The 11654-nt window shown below is 46.2% G+C and overlaps 1 protein-coding gene across 2 annotated transcripts; it reads right to left on the minus strand.

Moving 5' to 3' along the window:
• Positions 1-1149: 1149 nt before the first annotated feature.
• On the minus strand, positions 1150-8567 carry ZNF445 (zinc finger protein 445). Of its 2 annotated transcripts, none has more exons than XM_065886165.1 (6): positions 8139-8567; positions 5614-5782; positions 5217-5275; positions 4776-4902; positions 4204-4314; positions 1150-3311 (listed from the first exon to the last, which is right to left on the minus strand). In XM_065886165.1, exons 1-6 carry the CDS (start codon positions 8565-8567, stop codon positions 1150-1152), a joined length of 3057 nt encoding a protein of 1018 aa, XP_065742237.1. The 2 variants fall into 2 exon arrangements, with proteins under 2 accessions (XP_065742237.1, XP_065742236.1); XM_065886164.1 differs by having other exon boundaries at positions 5199-5275.
• Between the last annotated feature and the right edge of the window lie 3087 nt (positions 8568-11654).

The following is an 11654-nucleotide window of genomic DNA, read 5'->3' on the forward strand; positions in this document are numbered from 1 at the left end:
CCCTTTGAGGTAGCCAAGCCCCAGTGAGGACCCACGACGCTCATGCGCCTTGGCCCTCCACCTTTCTGGGTTCCTCACTTCCAGCTGGCTCACTCCACTCTGGCTCAGGGGCCTACGTGCCATTCCCTAGGAGACCAGACAAGACCCTACCTCCTGTGAAGGGTCCTATGTAGCATCTAGGGACCTACAGGGCTTCCTCCATGATCTCCTTTGGGTCTTTATTCAAATCTCACCTTCTCAGTTGAGGCCCTCTCTGACCAGCCCATTTAAAATCTCAACCTACCTCCCAATCCAGCATTCCCTCTCACTCTACTCTGATTCATTTTGTCCACAACACATATCGTCATCCAAAATACTATATATATCTCATTTGTTTATTGTCTGTAAAGATCCAAGATGGCAGACTTTTTTGTTCCACTCACTGCTGGGTCTCTGGCACACACGACAGTGCCTGGCACGTGAGAGATGCTCAGCACATTTCTGTTTAGCAGATGAACCGCTGCTGCCCATACAGGCCTGTGGGACGGAGATGGCGATGGGGCACTGGTCGAGCTTCATTCTCCAGGTGATCAAGCCCAGTACCCTGTTCTCCACTCGCAGCTGAGACAACTCTACGCCCATGGCAAATATCCAAAGTCAGCTGTGAAGACTGAAGCCGCAGCCAGAACTCCCCTGGAGGCATCAGAAGAGACTAGTTCTTACTGCTGCTGGTGCTTTTAAGGTCAAACAGACTAGGCACCATCACAAGCCAAACTCAAAAGGGAAACTTAGGATCCAACTGGCCCCTTCCCAGCAGCCACAGCCCATCATGCCACGGACATTTTGTTGAACCAAGAAGGGCAGTGGTCTCTCCCTTTAGAGTTATAGAAGGAGATCTGGCTGGGGGAGCTCCAGGCCATTGTGCAAAGACCACTCCTAGGGGTCCAAGCCTCCTTCTGGAACACGTTGCTGCTCTTCCCCAGCATTTCATTTTCCAGCAGGAGGATGGGGGTGCCTGCCCTGCATTTTTGAATCCTCAGGATTCTCTGCCACTAGCTTCCAAAATAGAAAGGGCGGGGCCCTCTATGAAGGTCTGCCCCACACTGCCTACAATCAGGGGTTCTCTAGCAGGGTAGCCAGGACCCCCTCCCCACACTGTCAGACCCCAAGCTAATCTCTGGTATGGTTTTTCATATGCCGAGCCAAATTTGAAGACCACCTGAAGGTCTTCCCACACTCTTTGCATTTGAAGGGCCTCTCTCGAGTATGAAATCTCTTGTGGCTAATGAGTTGTGAGCTCTTGCTAAAAGTTTTCCCACACGTGGTACATTTGTGGCACTTTCCCCCAGTGGGTATATCCTGGAGCCCAGTGAGTCCGGAGTTCTGATCACAAGTTTTCTCACCATCTTCAAGAGGCTTCTTCTCCTCACTTGGTTTTAATTCCTGTAAACTCACCCCTGTATCCTGGCGAGAAGACAACCCAGCCACACTGCATTCAGACTGGGCCACTCTGGTGTGTTTTCTCTGATGAATACAGAGAGTATGTCTTCCAATGAAATCTTTCCCACACCACTGACATTTAAATGGTCTCTCTTTCGTGTGGTTTCTCTGATGATTAACAAGGCGATAATTTCTGTCGTAAGATTTCCCACACAGATTACATTTATAGCGTTTCTCTCCACTGTGTATTCCCTTATGATCTAAAAGACTTCTTTTACGTGTAAAGCTTTTCCCACATTCTTGGCACCAAAAAGGTTTTGCACCAGTGAGTATTTGTGACTGCAGATTTGGAGCATCTTCACTTTCGTGGTACTCATACGGTTTCCCCAAAGAGTGAACCCTCTGATGTCGGGAGAGGTTAGAACTCCATCTGAAAGACTTCCCGCACTCCCTGCACTTATAAGGCTTCTCTCTGGTATGAACTCTCTGATGGATAAGGAGGAATGAGTGATTACGGAAGGCTTTGCCACACTGGCTGCATTTGTAGGGTTCCTCTGTGGTGTGACTGCTCTGAGGAACTTGGAATGCTCTGTCCTGACTAAACGATGGCACGTCCTCAGGCTTTATTTCGACGGCATGCTGCCTCTTGTGAACGATAAAGGCCGACTTATGAGGAAACTCTTCTGCACATTCGCTGCACTGGTATGGTTTCTCGCCTGTGTGAATTCTCTGATGATCAATGAGAGCTTTCTTTTGATTAAAGGTCTTCCCACACTGCTGACACAGAAGAGCTTTCTCCACAGTGGGGGCACTCTGGGGCTGACTGTAGTTGGAGGTCTGCCTAAAGTCTTCTCTACATTTGTCTGGATCACAGACCTCCTCTTCCTGGTGCAGTCTCATGTGACGAGTGAAGTTTGACCTCCACCTAAATGTTTTCCTACATTTGATGCATTTATAGGGTTTCTCCTGGGTGTGAATCCTTTGATGTTCAAGAATATATGACTTACAGTGGAAGAATTTCCTACACTGGCTACAGTCAAAGAGTTTCTCCCCATTTTGGTCTCTCAAATGATGATCAAACCCTGAGCCACAAGAGAGAGCCTCCTCTTGCTGATAAGATTCAAGAAATTTCTGCTTAGCATGCATTTCCTGGTGCAGGCGGTAGGCAGACATGCGTCGGAAAGCTTTGTCACATAAACTGCATTTATAAGGTTTCAATCCAGTGTGAATTTTCTCATGTCGCACACGGTTCGAGCTCCACCTGAAGGCTTTCCCACAGGCCCTACATTTAAACGGCTTCTCTTGAGTGTGAAGTCGCTGATGACATGCAAGATGGGAGCTATGACTGAAGGTCTTCCCACAGTCACTGCACGTATACAATGTCCCCACCATGTGAAGATTCTGCCCGTGTTGGTGATGAGAACTAAGGCTGAAGTCCTTCCCATGCGCATCCTTTGCCTTCCCTTTCAGTCCAGCGTGAATTCTCTGATGTAGGCTAAACCCGCCAATCACGCGTCTGAGCCCTTTCCCATATTCCTTGTAATCACAGTGGTATGAACTCCCTCTGAAGTGTTTGCCATAGCCATGTTTAAGGGACTGCTTTTTTCTGGGTCCTCTCAAACATGTAATATGTTTTAGATGAAGACTATTACTTCTTCCCGATTCTTCACAGTCTTTTCCTGTCCCGTAGCTGGAATTGGTCTCTTCTTTCTTAACTGTCACTTGTATGGGGTTTCCACATTGCTCCTTTAACCTGCTCTTCTGTGCAAAAGATTCTCTGAGCCCTGTTCCCTCAGAAACATTTGCTGCACCATGACATCCTGATGGCATAGCTTCTTCCAAAGGTTCATGTTTTAAGATGAACTTGTCTGTTTTCACATGGAGCTCATTTCCTGACACAAATAAAACAGAAGAGAATGTACTCTTGGGAGTTCCCTGGTGGCCTAGTGGTTAGGATTCTGGGCTTTCACTGCCGTGGCCTGGGTTCAATCCCTGTTCAGGGAACTGAGATCCCAGAAGCCACTAGGTGTGGCCAAAAAAAAAAAAACAAAAAGGGAAAGAGAATGTTCTCTTTTCCCATACTTGGAACTGCAGAAAGCACCAAGGAACCAAAAAATGTCATGAACTTAGGTGGTGAGGCTTTTGCCTGACTGCCAATACCTTTACAAAATAGTCACGGATAAGGCAAAATATGGAATAGTATTCCAGACGACAGGAAAGGGAGAGGAGAAGCAAGACGGGTACAGCAGCTAGCTGTACACATCCAGTGAAAAACAAAAAGGGTTGAGAAGCAGGTGTTAAACAGCAAGAGAGGGGAGAGGAATCATGACACAGAGCATGACAGGAAGGTCTCCAAGAGCTGAGAGGTGGGGCTCCTAGGAGGACTGGCTGCAAGGGCTAGAGGTCAAGCCTACCACGGGGGAAGGACCAAGCAAAGAGGAGCAGCAGGAGTGGGATGAGGGTTCCTAGGAGCGGTAAGGGGAAAGCAGCACAGGGCTGAGGAGGAGCATCAGTGAACTGACAAGGACAGTGAAGCCCTCAGTGGGCAAGAGCTGTTACTGAGAGGGCTGCTGGGGAAGGGGCAGGACCAGAAACCAATGTCTAATAGGCCGGTCTGGAGGGGAGAAGCCCAGGCACCCAGTACTTCTTAGCAACACTGCTAAGGATCTTCCTTCCAGTAAACAATGGAGTAAGTTCCCCATGATTTTCTTAGTATAAAAGACCTTAAGAAAGAGGAGAGTAGATGCGGGAGGAGCAAGACCTGGTCAGTTCTCTGGAACTCACCTGCAGGGGCAGCACTTGGACTCCCCTTAGGATGAGCTCCTTGGACATTCAAGCCCCACGGCTCCCTTGCCTCCAACCAGGAGATCAGAGCAGGTTTGGTGAATGGCCCCACTGCAGAAGAGAAGAAAATGGGATGTGAATGGAAGGTAGATGAATCATACAGAACTACTCTCCAGGACCCTCTCAGGCCTGAGCTCCTGGTAGGGAGGAGGGAAAGCCAGGGAGGCAGGTGGAGGACAGGAGGCCTAGACAGGAATTTCTGACAGCTCTGAGCAGAGACAAGAGAGGCTGAGAGAAACCACAGACAAAAGGATCGCTAGCATTCTCCAGAGCCACATGACAAGTCAACTAGTTAAATCAGCCAACTTTTTTTTGGATGCCTAAATGGACTAGGAACTTGACACATATGACTTTTAATCTTTATATTAACAGGCATTAAGATTAAGTGATTTGGTTAGTAGTTAAGAGAGACAGGACCTAAACCCAGGTCAGGCCCCTTTCTATGCACCATAATGAAAACTAAGAAGGCAGAAGTAGAGGTAGGTAGAAGCATGGGGATATCAATGCCTTACCCAAAGAAGTCACGTTCCCATAATTCTCTAGCATCACATCCCTGTATAGGTTCCTCTGAGAAGCGTCCAGCCATCCCCACTCATCCTGGGAAAAGGTCACCTCCACATCCTTGAAAGTCACAGCCTCCTGAAAAAACATGGTCCTATGCCTTAGAGCCAGTCCACAACTCCCAGCTTTTAGGAGGGGGCAGGGGAATGAGGCTGGCTCTGAGTGAGTACAGGATGGATCTGATAAAGGGGAAAGAGAAGATCATCACCCAGCAGAAGAGCTCTGGGCTCCTGGGGGATAATCTGGTCTCTGGGACATGCGTCTCGGGATGTGAGGTCACTGGACAGAAAGACACAGGACAGGGGGGAGCTACAGCTACCCCATGAGGCAGCAACAGTGGGACATCAGGAAGGACCGAAGGTTCTGTGGCTCACCTGAGGCTGGACTGTCACCAGGTCTCCTGAACATCCCTCTCTCTGGGAAAGGGCAGAAACCTGTGCAGCAGGAGGATCTGAAGAAGAAAGAGTCATGAGAGAGGGCAGCACAGCTCTGGTATCCCACTGAGAAGCCCACTCTTCCCCCCACGTGGAGGACTCCCGGGCCCACAGGCAGGTATGGACTGTTTTAAACACCCATTTCACATTTCCCCGGTGTCTGCTGGGGTCAGGAAGTGGGGGGTACAATGGAAGGAGAAGGTAGGTAGACATGGGTCACAGGATAGAAAGGACACAGAGCTCAAGGCCAGGACAGAAGGGATTCTCCTGAGAGGACAGAGGGTGAAAAGACAACGTTATAGGAAATTTGGGAAGTGTGGCATAGGCTGGGGTCTTAGAGCCAGGCGGCAAGTACCGGGTTGCCCAGCCAGGAAGTCACGCACTCCTATTTCATAGGGAGGCTGCAGGTGGTCCCCCAGAGCCGAGCCGCTCCTGAGAGGTGAAGCAGGGGGCCATATCTGTGCGGCTTGCAGGGCTCCTGTGCCCATCCAATGCACATCTGGGCTCTGGGCAAGGGCTGGGTCCTGGCAAGAAGAAAATGTTGTGAGAGGATCCTCGTGGGAATCAGAAAGCAAACTCACAGAACAGGCCACATGGCCAATCTCTAAAAGGTAGAGGCCCAGGGAGCGGTGAGCTAGGTCCTTTATTACCTACAGGTAGAGGGAAAAGGAGGAATAGAAAGCCCAGGGAGGATCCCCTCACCCCTCCACCTCCCTGGGCTCTAATGCGGGCCATGGTGAGACAGGTGAAACCAGATTCCTGCCTGACATAGGAAAGCAAGTGGCAAGTCAGTGACAGCACTGCTGTCAGGCCTCGGGTGCTGCAGGATACCTCCCCACTAGCCCTCAGTCCCCACCCCTGGCCAGGAACTTAGAAATAAGAAATTTATCCCTGAGAGTTAAACTGATAATGGTTCACAGCAGAGATGCAGTCAGATAACATCTATCAAGTTTCGGGCACTGCTCTAGGTAATGATATGAAAAGTGACCTCGAAGAGGCAGGAAGGCTCCCAGACTATAAACCTGACTAAAATAGCAACACCACTAGAGAGACAATGCTAACTGTGAGGGTCGGCTATGGAATCACAGAAGAAAAAGTCTCAGGTGCAAAAACAGGGAGGTACCCATCCAAGCAGAGACCTGGAGAAAGGTGGTCTCTGTGCTGGGACTTCAAACAGTCCTGGTCTCTGGAGGCAAGGCTATCCCTGATGCAAAAGTGAGTATAGGAAGCTACAGCCAGTGAACTTCAGGTTTTTCTGGCCCTGTGGCCAAGACATTCTCTACACTGATATGGACGAATCTTAGCCTGAGGCCATTAAGTACCTAATACTGAGCTATAGACTGAAGAAGGTAAAGTGATCACAGCAATTTATCTCCTGTTCCTCCCAAATCCTACCAAAGGGAGAATAAAGAAACAATAACAATATGGAAGCATAGACAAATGAGTTTAAGGACAAACTTTCTCAGGCCCCTGTTTCTCAAATTTTGGTAATTTTGATAAACTATAATTTATATGCATCTTGAGCATTTCTGTTCATTTTTTGGAATCTGGTAGGCTTTTTTCCAGGCTCTGTTTTTTGTTTTCTAATTTCTAACTAGCTTTCAACCAGGTAGGCCCTTTCCGCTCGTTTGGCAATGTTTTCATGGATTTTTAAACCACACACCTAGCTCTCGAATGACTTGAATATACCCAAGCCACAATTTTGTATCTACTATGTACCTTATTTGCTTTAAAAGTTATCTTTAGGTCATTTTGAACAACTCATGGTTTTGGTAAAAATTATAAATGTTCTTTTAGATTTTAAAAAATAGTACCCAATGTTGGGCAAAAGGTTTTCTTGTTAAATATTTGTTATCATTTATTGCTGGTAGACAATGTTCAATGTTTTAATTGATTGATCTAATTTTTATATTAAATTTAGGGGAGAAGTATGTCAAATATGTTTCAGAAATCTTAAAAGTAACTTTCATTTATGCATGAATCATACATGTAGAATTACACATACTTTATAAAAAATTTTAAAAGCCTACAAAAATGATAAATACTCTTTAAAAAAAAAAAACCTCAAAGGTACGGAGAAGTATTGAGAGGCTGGCCTGAGTGGGGCAGAGGGGCATGCAGAGTGCACTTTAACTGACCCACTGCTCTACTGCCTGCAGTGGGACTGTCAGCTCTGTTTCCTAGCACCAAGCCCAGGGCTGGGCACATGGTAGGCACTCAAATATGTAACGAACAAATTCTCATCGTTAGATCAGTCTTCCATTTTGTTTTCAAAAACTGAGGCTCTGAAGGTACCACAATGTTGGCAAGAACACAGAGGTTGTGGAATGCAGTCTAAAATTGTGATCTTCCAATTTCCTAGCCCTGGGCTGCCCTTCACCACTCTTCTTCCCCATCTCCCCCGCAAAGAACAAATCCTGAAAAGTTTACTGAGAAAGAAGTAACACGGTTTGTGTAGACTGCTCTTCTAGGTCTCAAGATGTACTTAGAAGCCAAGGATCCTGACACTAATTTCCCCGTGTATGAGCAAGAGATACCACCCCCACTTTACAGGTTAGTACAAGTCAAGTTAGGTATGTGGAGATGTACTTTATGCACTGTTAAGTCAATGTATCCAAAACCTCATTACTGTTTATGGATACTTGCAGACCCTCTTCTTCCTAGAGCTTATATTCCTCTGGGAAAGAGGGAAGGGCTGCCTGCTAAATGGTCCTTTGCTTAGGGTCAAGTTCTTAGCTGCTCAGGTGCCATGGGAATGAGAAGGGAAGACTTCCCCTGAATTCCTCCGTGTTGAAGGTTCAGAGGCCCACCCCCCCCTCCCACAAGCAGGCTCACGAGCAGGCAGAGTTCACTGGGCACTGCACGCTTGCTCACACTCACCCTCCATGGTGTCCCATAGAAGTCCCTCTGTAGCTCTTCCAGCAAGGCCACAACGTCTTCACCACTCTCAGGGTCATGCAGCTGCACCCAGGTCCGAAGCTCCCCTGGCAGGATGCTCAGGAACTGCTCCAGGACCAGCAGCTCCAGAATCTGGGCCTTTGAAAGAACATCTGGCCTCAGCCACCAGCGGCAGAGCTCCCGGAGCCGGCTCAGAGTCTCTAGAGGCCCAGAAGACTCATGGTAGCGAAGCTGTCTGAAGAGCTGGCGGAACAGCTCCTGGCCAGGACGATTGAGTGTCTGTGGTCTGGCAGCTGGCACTGAAGTGTAGCTTTCATCCTCTTCTTCCTTCTTTACCATCTGAAGGCATCCTCGCTCCCTTGAAGCCTTGGCCTGAGCTGGATGGACAGCATACCACCTGCCTGGAGGCATCACTCCTGTTCAAGGTCTACCCAGCAGAGTGCAAGCAAGTCTGCGTTAGTTGTATGTATCACGGCTGGGCCCTCGGGAGTATCTTTTCAGCACTGCTGGGGACAATGCCATTTGCTGGGACATCAGAAATCACTGGCAAGAGACTGAAATAACCAACATTACTGTTCGGGAGGGATGTGAGAAGGATGGTGCAAAGTCGATGCTGTTAGTTAGGATCATCTTTGGATTTCTGAGAAAAGGACTCATGAACATTTGCACAGTGGAGCCTGTCAGGATCAAGCAGACCAGGAAAAGGGATCGTATTTGTGGTTACCAGAGGCAGGGGTCGCGGGTACTAGATGAAGGCAGTCAAAGGTACAAACTTCCAGTTATAAGATAAATAAGTACTAGGGATGTAATGTACAACTTGATAAATATAATTAACACTGTTGTACATTATATATAAAAATTGTTAAGATGAAAATCCTAAGAATTTTCATCACAAGAAAAAAAAATTTTTTTTTACAAGAAAAAATTTTTTTCTATTTCTTTAATTTTGTATCTAAAGGAGATGATGGATGTTCACTAAACTTTCTGTGATAATCATTTCATGATGTATGTAAGTCAAATCATTATGCTGTCCACATTAAACTTATACAGTGCTGTATACCAATGATATCTCAAAAAAACTAGAAGAAAACTTTTTTTACTTTAAAAAAAAATCAGTGGTATTTCTACATAGTAAAAATGAACAAACCAAAAATAAAATTAAGAAAACAATTCCATCTACAATCACATGAAAAAGAATAAAATACTTAGGAATGAATTTAACAAAATAAGAACAAAACTTATACTATGAAAACTACAAAACATTGTTAGAAGAAATTAAAACTTTAAATAAATGGAAAGACATTCGTTGTTCACAGATCAGAAGACAAAACATTGTTAAGATGACAATACTGTCCAAATTTATCCATAGATTCAAAACAATTCCTATCAGAATCCCAGCTGGCTTCTTTGTAGAAATTGAGAAACTGATCCTAACATATGGAAACTCAAGAGACCCACATAATACACAACACAATCTTGAAAAAGAATAAGCTGGAAGAGAGGGAAGAGATCAAGATGGCAGAGTAGAAAAAAGATGGCAGAGTAGGAGGACAATGAGCTCACATCCCCAAGAACACATCAAAAATACGTCTATGGGACTTCCCTGGTGGTCCAGTGGCTAAGACTCTGAGCTCCCAACGCAGGGGGCCCGGGTTCAATCCCTGGTCAGGGAACTAGATACCACCTGCTGCAACCAAGAGTTCACTTGCTGCAACTATAAGATCCCACATGCCACAATCGAAGATCCCACACTAGGCAATTAAGACCTGGTACAGCCAAATAAATAAATAAATATTCTTTAAAAAAAACACATCTCCATGTGGAGCAATTCTTACTAAAAACAAGAGGGAGATGGGCAGAAAAACTCTTCTACAACCAAGGCTATAAAGAAAGATCCACAAGGTGTAGGGCAGGAAGAGAGGAGAAGAAATTATGTTGGGGCCTAAGCCGAGAGGAGGGGACACAGAAGAGGGGGATAATCATGGGCTCACAGATCCGCACTGGGAAATGAGGGGTTCAAACCACATATTGGGCACCCCAGATCTGGAGTCCAACACCAGGAAGACGAGTCCCCTTGGCTGCTTTGAAAACCAGTGGGACTTACAGGAGGGCTCCACTCGTGAACAGCACGCACACTACCGGAAACAAAGTAAAGGAAGTAAAGGAAGCAGACTGAAACCACCCGGGGCACTGGCTGGTTTCCTGCGACCGCCCCAGCAAGCACCCACTCCAGTCCCTATAACTCTGGTGCAGCTCCCCACTAGGGTGAAGGCTGCCATTGCTAAGGAGAGTGCACACTTGGGCAACAGACCTGACACTGCATCTGAGGGTGGCTATTGCTGGAGATGCAGAGGCAGCAGACTGGGCAAGGGTGGCAAAGGTGCCAGTCCTGGGAGGGAGGAGAGCATATACTTAAAAGAAACAGAACAGGCTTGGACCCGACCCTCGGCTTTTGCTCCAGCAACTTGAGACACACCCCTGCTCCCAACAGGGTGGTGTTGGCTATTGAGCATAGAAGAAGCTCTGGCTCATACCTGGCTCTAGCTCTAACCCCTCCATCTCCAGCCCCACCTCCCACTAAGGTGAGAGCTGTGAGCACACCCTGGGGGAAGGTGTGACTCATGCTCACGTCAGATCCAGCTCTCGCACCAAAGCCACTGGGCACACACAGATTGTATAGGAACGCTCTCACGCAAGGACACCCCTTCAAGATTGGGACAGGTAACTTGTTTCACCTAATTTCACAGAAACACAAAAAGTTAAGTAAAATGAGAAGACAGAAGAGTCTGTCTCACATGAAAGAACCAGAGAAATCCCCTAAAAAAAAAAAACTAATGAAAGAGAAATAAGTAATTTACCAGTTCTAAGCATCAGTAATAAGAATGGTAACTAAATTAGGGAAAAGAACAGATAAACACAGTGAGAATTTAAAAAGGAACTAGAAAATGTACAAAAGAACCAGTCAGTAATGAAAAATACAATAACTGAAATGAGAAACACACTAGGAGGAATTAACAGCAGACTAGCTGATAGAAAGGAATGCACAAGTGAACTGGAAGGTAGAATAATAGAAATCACCCAATCAGAACAGCAAAGATAAAAACAGATTTTTTTAAAAAACGAGAACAGTTTTAGAGACCTCTGAAACAATATCAAGCATATCAACATTCACATTATAGGGGTTCCAGGAGAAGAGACAGAAAAAAGGATTGAAAAGGTATCTGATGAAATTATGGCTGAAAAATTCCTGAACCTGAAGAAGGAAGCAGATATCCAGGTATAGGAAGTTCAGAGAGTCCCAAGATGAACCCAAAGAGACCCACACCAAGAAATGTTATAATTAAAATGGCAAAAATGAAGGATAAAGAGAATTCTAAAGGCAGCAAGAGAAAAACAAAGAGTCATATATACAGGAACCCCTATAAGGCAATCAGCAGATTTTTCTGCAGAAACTTTGCATGCCAGAAGGGAGTGGCATGATATATTTACAGTGTTAAA

The sequence above is a fragment of the Phocoena phocoena genome, chromosome 10, assembly GCF_963924675.1.
Source record: "Phocoena phocoena chromosome 10, mPhoPho1.1, whole genome shotgun sequence".
NCBI classification, from domain to species: domain Eukaryota; kingdom Metazoa; phylum Chordata; class Mammalia; order Artiodactyla; family Phocoenidae; genus Phocoena; species Phocoena phocoena.